Source organism: Momordica charantia (assembly GCF_013281855.1).
Source record: "Momordica charantia cultivar OHB3-1 chromosome 1 unlocalized genomic scaffold, Mcharantia_2.0 BLBB01000001.1, whole genome shotgun sequence".
Taxonomy (NCBI): Eukaryota; Viridiplantae; Streptophyta; class Magnoliopsida; order Cucurbitales; family Cucurbitaceae; genus Momordica; species Momordica charantia.
The window spans coordinates 13,753,051-13,769,020 of record NW_028275157.1 but is presented as its reverse complement, the minus strand read 5'-3'; the positions used below and the strand labels follow the sequence as shown (position 1 = coordinate 13,769,020).

The 15,970-nt window shown below is 33.4% G+C and overlaps 2 protein-coding genes and 1 long non-coding RNA gene across 11 annotated transcripts; 2 read left to right on the top strand and 1 right to left on the bottom strand.

Annotated features, from left to right (window-relative positions):
• The first annotated feature begins 2,576 nt into the window (after window positions 1-2,576).
• On the top strand, window positions 2,577-6,323 carry LOC148213304 (uncharacterized). Its single transcript, XR_015788419.1, has 2 exons — window positions 2,577-2,902; window positions 6,071-6,323. It is a non-coding gene; the product is annotated as an uncharacterized LOC148213304 (long non-coding RNA).
• Window positions 6,324-7,368: 1,045 nt separating this feature from the next.
• Window positions 7,369-15,862, top strand: LOC111013829 (MATE efflux family protein). 8 transcript variants are annotated; one of them, XM_088121702.1, is made up of 15 exons: window positions 7,370-7,815; window positions 8,024-8,148; window positions 8,398-8,556; window positions 8,642-8,784; window positions 8,999-9,134; window positions 9,306-9,402; window positions 9,521-9,621; window positions 10,194-10,357; window positions 11,017-11,088; window positions 11,220-11,336; window positions 11,745-11,840; window positions 11,986-12,107; window positions 13,537-13,629; window positions 13,736-13,851; window positions 14,754-15,862. In XM_088121702.1, the coding sequence occupies exons 1-13, from the start codon at window positions 7,535-7,537 to the stop codon at window positions 13,598-13,600; spliced, it is 1,677 nt and encodes a 558-aa protein (XP_087977828.1). In that variant the 5' UTR covers window positions 7,370-7,534; the 3' UTR covers window positions 13,601-13,629; window positions 13,736-13,851; window positions 14,754-15,862. The 8 variants fall into 8 exon arrangements, with proteins under 8 accessions (XP_087977830.1, XP_022144039.1, XP_022144040.1 ...); XM_022288346.2 differs by having other exon boundaries at window positions 13,992-15,862; XM_088121704.1 differs by having other exon boundaries at window positions 7,369-7,815; window positions 11,978-12,107; window positions 13,537-13,851; window positions 13,992-15,862.
• On the bottom strand, window positions 13,956-15,473 carry LOC111013831 (uncharacterized). Of its 2 annotated transcripts, none has more exons than XM_022288349.2 (2): window positions 15,334-15,473; window positions 13,956-15,244 (listed from the first exon to the last, which is right to left on the bottom strand). In XM_022288349.2, exons 1-2 carry the CDS (start codon window positions 15,354-15,356, stop codon window positions 14,122-14,124), a joined length of 1,146 nt encoding a protein of 381 aa, XP_022144041.1. In that variant the 5' UTR covers window positions 15,357-15,473; the 3' UTR covers window positions 13,956-14,121. The 2 variants fall into 2 exon arrangements, with proteins under 2 accessions (XP_022144041.1, XP_087977842.1); XM_088121716.1 differs by having other exon boundaries at window positions 15,330-15,460.
• Window positions 15,863-15,970: the final 108 nt, after the last annotated feature.

Here is a 15,970-nt window from a genome sequence, read left to right as displayed (position 1 = left end):
ATTTTTATTACCCTTTTTGTGTAAATTCAAATTTCATTCATATTGTTTTTCATTTTTTTTAAGGAGGTGGGATCGGGTACGATGAATTCCAGGGGTACCTGTCCTACGGTGGGCCCTACTTCTGACATTGTCATCACTCCCGCAGCATGGACTTTTTTCCTTTTAATTTAATATTTTCCCTCTTTCTTTTTCTTTTTCTCCTGAATGGTATAATTTTGAAAAAAGATAAAAAAAAAAAAAATCAATTTTATCTGAGTCAAATCTATTCTTTTCCACCCTAAAATTTTAAATTATATATTTGTTTGGATAAGTACCGTAAATTTTAACGATTCAGATAACCAGATTTCTTAGATGTATCTTCCACAATTCAAGATTCAACTTCTTTAAATAGGGAACTAAGTCAAATTCTTCTAAAGGTATACAAACCTCGCATAAGATTAAGCTTCGTCATTGTACAGTGTCGAAAGTTAAAATAAATATTCAAAAACTTAAAAATTTCAATAAAAATTGTCTCTAGTGGTTAATTTTCTACTAAATCCATGTGTTATAATTGGTTAGATGCACATGAAAGTATATATATATATTTTAATGGTTTTTCAATTGAAACCCAAATTGCAACCTTTATTCAAATTTGAGGTGAAATTTTTAATATTTATCTAAATTCAAAATGTAATTGGATAAAATAAAAAAAATTAAGTAAAAAATGATATTGATGGAAATATTTTTGTTGGTATATGTTTTTATAAATGTTAATAAAGATTAGCAGTGTATTAGTTACTCCTTCAAAATTTTGAATCATTTATCAACTTTACATCCAGTTGACATAAAGTCTAACAAATGTAACCGTTATTTCTCCATCTATTCAATTTAACCAAGAAATAAGTGTAACTAAAATTTTTGGAGAGTCATACAAAATTAGATGTTTCTAATTGACATTAACTCGATGCCAACAAACTTTACTAAAGAACCAAACACCATAGATTGATAATCTTCAAATTCCTAAAGAGTTGCACCACTAAAAATGATCACATCATTTCAATCTTCCAATTACATCAAGTTTCTTCTAAATTGTATGATTTAATATTAAAAAAGATATGTTTCCATAATTATTTATTTATAAAATTAATCATCAATCTAGACATTAGTTGAGATAGTCAAATATTACAAAAACGATATTATAATATTTATAATTGTGTAGTTGTTATTTTTACAGTGTGTTTGCAACGAATCATATTTTTAAATCAATTTAAAATTTCAAAGTCTTTCAACCCAACACAAATTGTAATAAAATTACAAAGTTGATTTTTAGAGAGGAAAAAAAAAAGAAATGAAAAATGAAGAGAATAGGGAGGCTGTGGGCTTGATGTACTGAGAGCAGGGAGACGGCGACGTTTCAAATATTATTCCAATGGAAAATCACAGAATTGAAAATGCGCGTCCCAAGTCCAACCTGCCGTGCATGTACCTCATTCCTATTTTCCGCAATTAAAATCATAATTCCAATATGTCCTTTTTATTTATTTATTGTTTATTATTTTCCAAATATCGAAAAACACGATGCGCGATGTTACGTTTGTGCCCCTGGGATTGGCGAGGATTTACGGAGGAGGGGTATTTTGGGGAACATGGGAAACCGGGCCTCCGATCCTTCGTCTACGGCGATGACCACTTTGATACTCGGGAAGACGAAAATGAAAGTCAGGAACTTTTCCAATTTCCAATGCCACCCCTCCGATTTCAGTGTACACCTCCTTTTTTTCCCCCTTTTTAACGGATGCCTCGTAATTTTATTTTTCTAAATTATCTCCAAAAACTATATATCCATACCTCAATCAAGCTTTCATATCTCAATTTTATTCAAATTTTAAAAAAATTGCTATTTTAATTTATGAGTGCATGAATATTTTTTACTGTGATAGTTTTAGTTTACAAACTTTTCTCTCAAAATGATCCATTTCTTTGTTTAGCTTTCTATATTTTTAATTTTTTTTATCAAAATTTAATTCAATTTCTAAAAATTAACGAGCAAATACATTTTTAGAAAAGATAAAAGCATACAAATTGTGGGTAAACAAACATGATTTGCAAAATTATAAAAAAAATTAAAAGTTAAACTGTTAGTCTTATAAATTAATATTATTTTGCCTCTTAACATCTGCTCAATCATTTAAACACATTGAACTTTTATCCAATAAATACTTAGGGTGAGAAAAAATAATACTTAGGTACTATATAGTAAATATTTATTTCATGCTTACCACCATTAAATTTTTTTACAAATAAAGAACAATCAATTTTTAAGTGTTTTTCACTTCTCCGTATTTAAATAGTTTGAATCATCATGGGTCATTGGCTTAAAGGAACTGAGAGGGAATAAGTTCAAACATCATGATGGCCACCTACTTTAGAATTAGGCGGTTGTCTTGTGAGATTAATTGAGGTGAGCATAAATTGACCTGAACACTCACAAAGTGTCCGAATAAAATAAAATGATTAAAAAGGGAAAAATAAGTATTTTTGAAGAGATAAAAAGGAGAGGAAGGTGAGATACAATCCCACGTTGAGGCTATAAATACGACTGCTTTCTTCCCCACCCACAGCATTAACTTCGGTTTGATGGCCTTCTCCTACCTTCTCTTGGCTTACATTATTAACATATCAAAAACCAAATCCAAACCCTCCCTCTTCCCATTGCCAAAGCATGGAAGAATCCGTTAAGCTCAGGAGGGATAGCGCCATCGATCTCGACACCATCGTCTCCCCGATGATCATCTGCCTCGACGCATTCTTTGTTTATCCCGGCGCTATCCATCCTGAGTTTCCCGGCTTCTTCTTGCTCTCTAATCTTTGGAGTGGTGGTCAACATGGAGATGGAATCCATGACTCCGAAGGGGAGAAATGAGTATTCTTCTATAACTTTTCTCTGAATCATACATGCTTCACTTAACTCTCCTTTCCGCTGTTTATTGCTTGTTTATAAAATTATAAAACTTGAATCTTCTGTGTTAGTTTTTTTGGGGTTCTACACAAACAGATTATTTGTTTAGAATGAATTGAAATCAATTTTTATGTATACACATACATTTTATTACTCGAGGAATCATTTAAATTTGTTTACTCTTCCATAATTTTTAATTTCTATGATTTGTAGTTAGACTTTAATCTAGTCTCTGTAATTTTAGTACTTTTTGTTTGATTTCTATTATTTAGTTGAATCTTATAAATACATTGTAATAAAACGTGAATGATTCTCTTTTATGCACATGGCGATAATCGAAAATTTATTAGTAAAAAGAGTTCACGAAACAAAAACTTTATATGAAGTCTGAGTATAGGACATGAATGCAAACTATGAAGGTTGAATTGGTTTGTTGTATTATAAGTTTTTTGTTTAATTTAACTCTTTTTTTTATTACCAATATTCAAACTCTAATCCAACTAGTCTAATGTCGTCATGCTTACCTCTTTTTTGCACTTAAAAAAAATGGTATGTAATTGAGAAAATTGTTAACATGCGTAGTATAACCGCAAGTCAAATTTAAGTATTTACTTTAATGATTAAACTAGTAACTTATTATAAACTAAGAACACAATAGGGGGATGGAGATGCGGGTATAAAGTCATGTGTCTTGAACGTTGTTATCTTTTTTTAGAGTTAATTTATTGTTAGTCAATTAATAGAAAAATCAAGCGGCTATCATTTGCTGATTGGACTATGATTACATGGCAAAATATATTAATTATTATTATTATTATTTTATTTATTTTCCTATGATGTATCAAATGGGGTGACGTCTTCTTCCTCCTCTCCCTCTCCTATCCAAATATTTTCCTTCAACCATATGTAACATTTGATGTTACGTACATCTACAATATGTATAACATAATATAACTAAGTGCTATTGTTATTATTTTTAATTTTTCAAGTAAATTACTCAAAATTCAAATTCAATAAACGTGGGTATAATGAAGTGAAGTTATTACCCCTTTGAAAAAGAGCAAAATGCTTTAACTGCTTAGTATGCTCGTGTTGACTATCTATGCTTAAATTTTGTATCGTATAAAAATTGATTAGTGAGTTGGTTGAAGTTTGAAGTAGTCAGTCATGTCTTCATGCATCCTTTGATTGACCAAATAGTACACTAATTACACTATTCAAGATGGAGGACCCCATTAACAAGCAAAATTAACTTTCTTTTGAGTTATCAATGTTATTCTGGTCAATTTTTTGGAGCCATCGATCTCATTTTCGATTTATTTCGTCGATTTTTTAATCCCGTGAAAATAATCCTTCATAAGCTTAAGAGTTGTTTATTTATTCAAGTATTGAAACTAATTATAATTTGATTTTTCTTTCAATGGGTAGTTTTCGTTTAGGAACTCAAAGAACTAATCAATTAGCTACTGTTTTTCAGTGTTAACAAACCCTTAGATATAAACATATCACCAATATGAGTATAGTTCAAGTCAACTCAAATGAGTTCGACTATACAAGCTTTCAACGTACATTCGGGGACAAATCTTTCACTCACTGAGAAGTAAAAACCTATGACTAGATTGTCCAAAAGACGGATGCGATGGGAAGAAGTGACATTTGGAAGTGTTGCTGATTTAACATTTAGGTTTCGGCATAACAAAACTTGTACTATCTTTTCTCACTTGGGCGCATAGCATGCCACTATTGGTAATGATTCGACTACGGTGCCACAAATTCGCAAACTGATCCTAGGTAATCGTTGTTGTTCATTGGATTTCGAAGAAACTACTTCGTTAGGATTGAGAAATTGTTGTGATTCTTCTTGAATAGACTGGATTCTCCCATCGAGAGTCGCTTTGAAAGTATTACCTAAACTCTTCGGACTTAATATAATAAAGCCTATAAAACATAGAGCTACTATCATTTGTTCATTATAGATTGAGATCTTCAAACTTAATACAGAAATAGATAGAATTTCTAGCCTGCATATTCGTGGAACTCCATCTCATATATCAAGTGCTTTTCTCGAGATGTCAATAAGATGATATCTTATTCTTTTAAGAGATGGTAGGTTTGAATCTCTCGTCCATATGTGATGTAATATTTTTTAATCAAAAGAAAAAACTCTTAATCACACTATATATGTTTTTGCAACAAAACTTTATTGTTTATTATTTTGTAAAATTCCAAAGTTCCCTCTTTGAAGTACAACTATTTTGTACCTAAAAAGAGAGAGAAAGTGTTTATTTTGGGCCAGGCAGATCAAATAGGCGCTGTTATTTCATCCAAAAGAGTGGGCCGCGAAAAGGCCTAGCCCAACTCGATTAGGGACCCGTTATTCCATTTTCATAATATATTTCACTTTTGCGACTTCTTTCATAAATCTATATCTATATACATAAGTGTATATTGTCTATATATAAAAAGTACATATATTGTGTATATGTAAAAAGTACATATCTACACACAAGGAAAAAAAGATTGGACAATTTTGTCCTTAATTTTAAAATTAATATCTAAATTATCTTTATTAAGGATTTTGCCCTTACTTTTAAAATTAATGTGTAAATTATTCTTATTAAAATATTATTTTTATTTAAAATCCTCTTCCACCCTCACGTTGCTACCATTATCTTCCTATACCTTTCTATGGGTAGTTACTTTATATTAAAGTGGTCAAACCGAGAATAGTTCAAGTGGTTAAGACACCTATATCTGACTAAAAGTTCATGAGTTCGAATCTCTACCTCTATATATGGTACTCAAAACACTTATTTTTATGAATAATTGTATTGATAAACCAATCTTGTTTTTTTTTCCTGAACTTTATTGTTTTAAAAATAGTTACTTCAATAGTGTGTTTTTGGCATTATAGTGAAAGATTATATCTTAAAAAATAATAAAAAAAAGAGCTAACTAGAATATAGCTTACATTTGTCCTAAATGTCGGATTTTTGAATCTCCACTCCACATAGTTGAATTTAATTTAATATCCTAAAAGTGAAAAGCTTGGTTAAAAATTACAATTTAATTGTCCAAACTATGGAACTTGTAACATAGTTACATTAACAATATATTCCTTTATTGGGACAGGTAGATGACTATTTGGGAGGAAGCTCAATAGACTACACACCACATGTTCAATATAGAGCTCAATCATAGATTACGTCATGGCTACTACATCTTATAGGCTCGTCACCGCTTATATGCTCGACACTTGATGATTCTATTGACATGATTAAGTTAGGGGCATAACTCTAATACAATATATTAGAGATAAGTGACCCTTACTTTTTATTTCACCCAAAAGGCTTCATTAATAATATCAACGGAGATGTTGTCCTCATTTATATATTCATGATATTTTCCTTATCTAGCCAACGGGAGATTTTGATTATATTTCCAACAACTTTGATTCACTCCTATGCTCATTAGTATGTATCTACCTCACCTAACTTCGTCAAATTTTATCTAACCAATAAATGTCAATAGTCAAACTTTTAAGTGTTGTGTCTATCGATCTTTGAACTTTAAAAAATGTCTAATTAGTCTCTAAACTTCTCGATGTTTTAAGTAAGTCATTTAATTTTAAGCCAATATGAACCTAATTTAGTAGCAAAGACATGACTCTTTTCCTTTCCTTAGGCTAGAGATTCAAATCTCATACAACACATTTATTGTATTAAAAAAAGTCATCCAATTTTAAAAAGTAAATTATAAGTCGAGGTTCAAGATATATTAGATACAACATTGAAAATTCAGTGACATGTTAGATATAAAATTAAAAGTTCAAAGATTTGTTAGATGCGTTTTAAAATTTATGTTTATCATGCATGATTTTTTCTTACGAATTGTTTTTTAATTCAACGAATCGAGTTAGTATCTAGTTGATTTGTTTTTTGAACTGTTTTTTTATTACATGATTCAAAATGTAGAAATTTTGAAAATGCATTTCCATTTCAAAAGCAAGACTTTTTAATTTTGAGTTTGAAACTTTAAAATAATTGATAAAACTTTGATAACTATATTATTTTAGATTATAAATTAATTTCATGTATATTAAAATTAGAACATATATAATATAATATAATATGGTAAAAAGATAATTATATTAAATTTATAACATATGTTAATAAATTAATTTAATAATATTTGTTATAAAAATGTTAATTAATAATATTTTAGATTACTTTTAAAAAGATTGAACTAAATATTAGTAAGTAACTATCACTTAAAAACAGAAATATAAAATAAAAATAAAATTTAAATTGACTGCGACGTACATATTTGTAAACATTTCAAAACATGAAAACTATATTGTATAAAAAATAAAAAGATATATGTGGCAATGAAATTTGGAAAAGTAGATTTATTAAAAGAACAGCCACGAAAAAGAAGAAGAAAAAGACCCACAGATATTTCTATGGCGAGCTGCAATTCCGTCCGTCGAAAATTCGTCCTTACAAATGGGGACAAGTATATAATATGGTTTCGTCTTCTCGATTCGCAACCTCCTTCGACCGGCCATTACACTGTTTTAGCTCTCATTGATCGGAGATGGCTGCCGCTCTCTCCGCAATCTACGTTCCGTGCTTCAGCACCGACACTAATTTGTCTTCGAAAATTCAAATGCTGCGCAGAAACGCCAATTGTAAAGTCCGGTTTCGATCTTTGCCAAAAGCGTTGTTTCAGAAGAATTTTACTACTTCGCTGAAGAGTCCGCCGGAAGAACCAAAGTCTTCAGCCTCATCCGAGCAGGTTCGTCGAGACAAGCCGGCCAAGTCGTCCAACTCCTTGTTGTCTGCGCCTGTCTCAGTTCCACTTCTCAATCGTGTTAGGTATGCTTTCACCGAGGAGGTTGAATTGATCTCTCTCCGGAATTTAGTTTTACCATATCTTATGAAAAGTTCAAATATAGCAACAGGTCTTGATATTAGTCGATATTTTCATTTCTAAAATCTGAAGTACGTTCTTATGCAAGAAAATGCAGCATTATACTTATTCAGTTCTACTTATTTCGGAATTTGATTTCTTTAATTTTCCTAGGGATGCGGTTTTTAAGTTCGATCAACTTGCGCTGGACGTATTGGCGATTGCATTGCCTGCTGCCCTGGCTTTGGCTGCTGATCCAATTGCATCGTTGGTCGATACGGCTTTTGTTGGTCATATAGGTATAAATTTGCTATAATTTCGGTAATATTTATCTGGATTGTGCAAAAGGAACATTTATTATATTTATTTACTTATCTGGACCTGGAGTCTTCAATTGGAGACAAAAGTTCGTAATTGAACTTTAGATGAGTGAGAAATGTGATGACAGTGGTTCTGATTTTGAAATTAATTCCAGAAGTGTAATATTTCACCATATTGAATGTTATATTGACGACTGCAGCAGCATGCCATGTACATTCTCTTTGTAGGATCCACTGAGCTGGCGGCAGTTGGGGTATCAGCTTCAATATTCAATTTGGTGTCAAAGTTATTCAATGTTCCGTTACTCAACATCACTACTTCATTTGTTGCTGAAGAGCAGGCATTAGTAAGTACGAAGGAGAAAAGTATTGTTCAAACAAATATCGGTAATTACCTTTTGAGTTCAGTATATATATATTTCAAATTCTACATTGTCTTCAATGAAGTCATGGACTTTATTTGACCATATAGATGGCATAGATGAGAATCAAGAAAAGAAGCTCCTTTCCTCTGTATCTACTTCTTTAGCACTTGCTGCTGGTCTCGGAATTGCTGAAGCTGTTATGCTATGTCTTGGTTCAGGAGCTCTTATGGATATCATGGGTATACCTGCTGTATGTCAAGCTTAACCAATTCGTTTTATAGTATTCTGACTTGTTATCCTCCTTGATTTTTCAGTTATTTCTCACCAGATCATCCGTTTATGTTCTCTGCCAACATTTAGTCTCTCACTCTCTTTCTCTAAGTGCACACATAGTGATTGATTGTTTGGTTCTGGTTTTATGTGTCATCTTTCTCTTATGAGTATGCATATATATGTTGTTGTAGGAGTCCTCAATGCGTGCACCTGCTGAGCAATTTTTGTCTCTGAGGGCTTTTGGTGCTCCACCTATTGTAATTGCACTTGCTGCACAAGGAACTTTTCGCGGATTTAAGGATACAAAAACACCTTTGTATGCTACTGGCAAGTTTCTTGGAATACTACTTCTGTCATATGTTTCTATGTATTGGTTTTATTCCTATTTATTATTTTGTAATCTTTTTGAACGGGGCATTGTTCTCAACTATCTTTTTGTGATGTGAATATGAAAATTGTTCATAATTAATTTATATGAAAATGATTTTGCTGTGTCAGCTGCTGGTAATTTACTGAATGCAGCACTGGATCCACTATTGATATTTCTTTGTGGTTTTGGCATTGGAGGTGCTGCAATTGCGACAGTGATATCTGAGTACGTCAACAATGTGGTAAACTTAATTATTTGGCATTAGCGCTTGAGATGAGTTCCTAAGATTATATTAGGAAATGATGTTATTGTTGTTTCCTGATGAATGATGCTCCGTCATCAGGTATCTGATTGCTTTCGTTCTTTTGTGGAAATTAAATGGAGAAATATCATTTACTCTTTCAAGCATGGATGGGGAGAGAATTGCACGCTATCTTCAATCTGGTATTTTCTTTCAAGTTTCACCTATAGATTGCCTTCTAGTCACTTTATTTGTCTTATAGATGAGTTGTTGATCATGTCAATGTTGCTGGAAATGATCAAATGAATTGACTTTACAAACTATGCCCTTGGCTTGTTTAATGGATCAGCTATGGCTTTATTATATGGGTGATTGATCTTTTATCAATATCCCAAAACAAAAAGGATTTTTTTTTTAGTGTAATATATATCTACAGGAAAATATTTTTCCTATAGATTTTCTAACTTACTATTAATTCCGGATGAATCTTATCAAAGGAAGTTGATGCCATCCTTCATTAAACATATATTTCTGATAGCAAAAAGAAGATTAAGAAGTCAAGTTAGTTAATCAATTTGTTTAAGTAACTTGTTCCTATTTCGTTCCTTTTTCTCAAATGAGTTTGTTTGAAATATGTAATCCATCATTCTGCAAGCAAATCTACAGCTAATGTGTGCCTGTGTGTGTTTTTATTTTTATTCTTGTATGAATAAAAATAAAATTTGTAACTTCAAATTTCCTGCTTGGTTGTAACTTCGCCTGCTGTATGTCTCAGGTGGTCTCTTAATGGGCCGGACATTGGCTGTGCTTGTAACCCTTACTCTGGCAACATCCATGGCAGCTAGAGAAGGCCCTGTACCCATGGCTGGTTATCAAATTTGTGTACAAATATGGTTGGCCATATCTTTGCTTACTGATGCTTTAGCACTTGCTGGTCAGGTACAGTGATTGCCTCATTAGTTAGGGTATCACAACTCATAATCAGCAAAGCCTTTAGCTTTTTTCTTGGTTTAGCTATTTATAAGGCATCCAGTTATGTGTTTTGCCTCACTGTTTATAATGCTCCACTCATGATCTTCTGCATAGCTGGTTATCTTGTTTTTGCATTCTGCCAATAGTCTTACCGGGTGGTTGAAACTTGGATTTAGAATTATTGTAGAGCAAGACTCAATTGGAAATCACTTGCGTTGGAGCTAGTTTACTGCTTACATGCAATGACCAATCTCAAAAGACTGAACTATCCGCCTGTATAATATTTGACATTTTAAAACTAAAAGGTTATTTAAGTAATGTTGGTAGATGGTCACCTTGATGATTTGTTTTTGACTTTGGGTTGCTGAAGAATTTGCTGTCATGAGCCCTTGGTGATGAATTGGGCACTAGGAGCAAAACTTTGTTGTTGAATAGTTTTTTTTTTTATATATATTTAAAGAGAATATTTTATGTATGCTAAGTCCTTGTAAAATCGTGTTTGCTGTTGATTCTATTCTTAACTGAGTTACATCACTATATTTCATCTTCAGGTTACATATTGTTGAAAGAAAATTTACTTTTTGTTGGTCCTGGTTAATGCGTACATTCTTTCATTTGTTTTGCAGGCATTATTAGCAAGTAGCTACACCCTTCAAGACTATGAACACTCACGTGAAGTGATTTATAGAGTTTTACAGGTCAGTAGAAACTCAAACATTAATATACTATTTCTCAGTGATTATATTTTGTTCTTTCTTGTCAAAATGGAAGTGATGAATCTTTTATTCCTTTAGTATCATGCATGATCCTGGATACCTCTCTGTTACAGATTGGCTTGATCACTGGAATTTCTCTGGCTATTATCCTATTCCTGGGATTTGGCGCATTTGCTGGTTTATTCAGTGCTGATGCAGAAGTTCTGGAAATTGCACGATCTGGGTTATTTGTAAGAATATGTTATCTGAATAATTGGCTTTTTGGCTTTGTACCTTTTCAATCAATGCTTAAGAAACTTTACAATGGAGATCTTTGGATGACTGGTCTGGTCCGTTACCTTTGAATTTCCTTATTTTTAGGATCAATTTTCATCATGTAAAATATTTGCTCGGGCGATATAGAATCCTGCCTAACAATTCATTATTGATGTGCTTTGCATTTGATTGGTATCTACAACACCATTGCTGTAGGGTATATCATCCTGAAGTTGGGGGAATGAATAGCTAGTTGTCTGTTTTTCACTTGTCTAAGAAGATCCAGTTATTTCTCTCATGGTGCCGCATAAAGACCACCAGAATACGCATCGTGCATGCCCTATTGTGATCGGTTGACCTTATCCTAGCCATATTTTTTGCAGTTTGTTGCTGGATCGCAACCAGTGAATGCTATGGCTTTCGTTGTAGATGGGCTCTACTATGGAGTTTCAGACTTCGGATATGCAGCCTACTCCATGGTATTCCGTTCTTCATCTTGCAAGTGAAACTAATGCCTTTGAGTTTTGTTTGTTTGTTTGTTCTTGTTTTTGTTTTGTTTTATTTTGTTTTTTGTTTTTGTTTTTTTTGTAAAGATATGTATTAATTTAGCCTAAAGAAGAGCAGGTGGCTGTTGGACTGGTTTCTTCTCTCTTCCTGATCGTGGCCGCTCCTGCATTTGGCCTCCCTGGGGTTTGGAGTGGATTGTTTCTCTTCATGATGTTGCGTTTAGTAGCTGGAATTTGGAGGTATTATCTGACCCTGCATATCACGCCATATCATGTTAAACTTGACAATCCATGGTTGAACGATTGCTAATCAGATGTGAGGACACAGCTCGAAACAAAAAAGTAAATTTCATTCGCATCACCAGTGAATCCTAGGCCTACTGGACATTTCATATCACGAAGAAATAATACATCTTTAAGCCATAAATTTCACTTAGGTCGGGCACAAAAATTATTCTCAAACTACCCACCCCATAATCCATTACCTCATTGGCTCGTATGCCCGGTTGACTCATGGCTGTCCGCCATATAATATTGGTTAAAATACTATTTGTACTTTTCTAGTTTAGGTTCATTTTTGTATCTATACTTTTAAAATATTCAATTTGATCTATATACTTTCAACTTTGTTTCATTTTAGATCCTATACTTTCAAAATCTTCGTTTTGGTTCCTGCATTTAAAAGTAACTATTTTGGTCCATATTTTCAAACTTTTTACACAAATTTTACACATAATGAAAATGATTTAATATAAAGTTATGATTACATTTTAATAAATATATTAAGTGTAATGTCATGTTGAAACTGTGATAGAAAAATAAGATTTAAAATAAAATTAAGGGACCAAATTGATCACTTTTTAAGAGTATAAGTACCAAAACGAGCATATTGAAAGTACAATGACTAAAATTAATATTTTAGAAGTATATAAATTAAAATAAACCAAAGCTAAAAGTACAAAGACCAAGATAGTATTTTAACGAACAATAGTTTTCTCTCTATATATATTTTATGAACAATACTTTTTATGTTCACAAAATAGCAAGAACCGGCCATTTATTTTTTATTTTTAAAATAAGCCTATCTATCTTTCTAATTTTGCTTCTCAATCCTGCTCATAAAGAATTCAGTGATAGACTAAAAGCAGAAAAGTAGGAAACAATTCTTTTTTCTTATAGGTAGAACAACTTTGGTGGATTTAGTTTGAAATGTTTAGTCAATGTACTCTAAATTGATAACAAATTATTCCATGAATTATCTGACAATTTAGTCTTTCTAACGATTTAGGCTCTATTATGATAAATATTGTCAATATTTGAATGTCTAACAATTTAATCTTTTTAGTTAAATGTTTGTAATAATTTAGTCTCTATATGATAAATATTGTTAATATTTGAATAAGGTTTCTTATATGTCGGTTAATAGATGGACTAGATGGACAAGGGACCAAATGTATTTATAAATTACCAATATTAAATTGTTATATAATAAAAATAAATATCTAGATGAAATCTTTCATCAGGATTTAAATTGTTACATGGGACAAAAATGTTGGTTAACCTTTGTTGCATGAAGTTCACTTTTCCATTTATAGAGTAGAAAAATTTTCCACCTCACTTAATGGCTAACTTTTCCTATTCGTCAAATATCATATCACACTGAACTCAGATTGGGCACGAAGGGTGGGCCATGGGAGATGGTTTTCAATGAGGTCGAGGGAAAAAGTGATTGAAGTACTAAAGCTCAAGCTTCTCGAACTTCGTAAAGCTCATCTCTAGTTGGCGTTGAATACGAGGATTTGGATATCTTCCCTAACAATTTAAAGAGCTCAGACTACTGACATGACAGCTTTTTATCTTTTAAACAGAGCTGCCCAATTCGATGCAACAGTTCCAGAGCATGTTTGCAGTTTACAGCAAATATTCACTGGACGGAGGGTTTACTCATCTTAATCCCATCACATTACTAATGAAAATGCAGGGGGTAATTGTTCTGCCATCCTTAACTTGTATTTGAAGTATCGAATATGTCGCGTTCTTATCTTAGCACTTCTCTAAATATGTTAGAACTGCTTAGAAGATAATGAATATTGATAAATCATTCTAAATCTCTTATTACTAAAGGTGCACAAAAGAACAGGCGCCTGCAAGAAGGCGAAGGGAAACAAGAAAAAGAAGAGTATGTACCCTCAAAATGGAATCAAATTGGTACAAAAAATACCCTGCCTAATCTTCTATCTTCTATCTTCTATCTTCATCCATGGAAGCATGAATCAAGCCACCTTCTTTCCTCCTCCAACCCAAAATCATAATCAGGTCTCAGAAAGTCGAAGTTACTATCATCAACTCTCAGGTCTCCAACTCCCATGTGTTTTTGCCTATCCAGCAAGAAACTCAGATCATGGTTGAAGGCCATACAGTCTCCATAGCTATTCATCTCTGTTGGTTTTCTTCCGACCACTGTCGGTACCCCGAGATCGACGGGCTCGCCTGGCTCCCAGTCCGTCGGAATCCAATAAGTTCTTGCATATGGATCACTCTGAAGCTTCTGAATCACATATTGATTGCAATCGTTGAAGCCATTGCAGCCATTTGTTTCCATATCCTCGAGTTTAAAACTAAGCTCAGAAGGGTCATTACGATCATGGCCATCTGTACTAAGATCACATCTTCTCAAGACATCTTCTAATTCTTCCTTGATATTCTCTTCTGCTAATCTGTCTCCAAAGTTAGAACTGGGTTTAGCTTGGGAATGAGTGGCCATATCTGAATAATCTACTCTGCTTCTTTCCAAAGATTCACCAACTGTCACCTTCAGTTCCTCCATTGAGTCGTACCCACAATTCTCTTTCTTCTCCATTGAATAACAGTTGAATCTCTGTGTAGACAATCCATTGGAGGAAGAAGAAGAAGAGTAAGAAGCAACCGGTGATATTGCATCAGAATGCTCTGCCATTGCTGGTCTCAGAGGAGGAGGAGGAGAAGAAGAATCAGGGAAGTTGAGGCGAGCAAAAGGGCCATACATGGCTTTAGCAGCTTCATCATAAGCAAGAGCAGCCTGTTGAGCAGTGGCAAAAGTTCCAAGCCATAGGCGACTGCCTTTCTTCTTGGTACGGCTATTGCTCGCAATTGGCTCTCGAATTTCAGCCACCCACTTCCCCCAAGTCCTCTGTCTAACGCCTCTGAAGTTGCAGTCAGAATTCTGAGGGCCCCCTTTCCCTCTCATACAGCCCTTCTTAGAGCCCTTGGCTGGTACTCTACGAACCTCTTCTTCTCCATCTTTAGCCAAATCCAACTGATTGTTCAACTTCTTCCACTCGTTCAGAGTGTCCACTACAGAAACATACCCATTTCTCCTCTTCCTCGATGTCTTTTCCCTGCAATCACATATCAGAAAACAGCTCAATAAAACAGCAAAAGAGAAAGAACCCAGATGGAGAAACCAAAGAGGAAGAAACATACATACCCACTAGAAATCTCAGACGTCATGCGCTTCTTCAAACTCTCGATTGAACGAAGGCTTTTCTTTCCTGTTGTAGTTGTAGAGAAGAGTTTGAGAAGGGGTGTAAAAGGATAAGAAACCTAAAGAGAGGGGTTTTTATAGGCATCTGTGAAAGGAAAGGAAATATCCAAATTGATGACGTTTCTGATGAATGTTGTGGTGAGTGGTGGGGAATTCAGAGAGATGTGTGTACGTGGAGTTTTGGCTTTCTTTCGTTGCTTTCTTAGCCACGAAGTTAACTTTTGGTTTTGGGTTCAGAAAAAAAATTGAAAGTAGTGTGAGTGTGAGGCAGAGGATAAATATGAAGAGGGGAATTTCGGCGATGGTGGCAGAGGAAGAAGCCGATTTTTAAAGCGACTGCTTGTTCCCCAAGTAATATCTGTCTGCGTGTGGGGCCCATCCGCACGGGTAGAGTTTGTGGGTCAATTTACGTAATTGTCCCAACGCGTCTTTGTCAACAGCAGTAAAGTTGTACTTGTTGCTTCGGTTTTCATTTTTCTTTTTCTTTTTCTCTCTCTCTTTTGCCCTCTCCACGCATAGCTTTTGCATTTGCATTCACTTTATTGAATTTTAAAAAATCTGTAATAGATTCTTTCTCCAA

Bases quoted from the DNA above. Each gene is read 5' to 3' on its own strand.
- LOC111013831 (XM_022288349.2), bottom strand. From the start codon at position 15,356: ATGACGTCTGAGATTTCTAGTGG. The intron at 15,245-15,333 runs GTATGTATGTTT...ATGTGATTGCAG, and splicing joins ACGTCTGAGATTTCTAGTGG to GGAAAAGACATCGAGGAAGA.
- LOC111013829 (XM_088121695.1), top strand. From the start codon at position 7,535: ATGGCTGCCGCTCTCTCCGCAATCTACGTTCCGTGCTTCAGCACCGAC. The intron at 9,135-9,305 runs GCAAGTTTCTTG...TTGCTGTGTCAG, and splicing joins AACACCTTTGTATGCTACTG to CTGCTGGTAATTTACTGAAT. The intron at 11,337-11,744 runs GTAAGAATATGT...TATTTTTTGCAG, and splicing joins TTGCACGATCTGGGTTATTT to TTTGTTGCTGGATCGCAACC.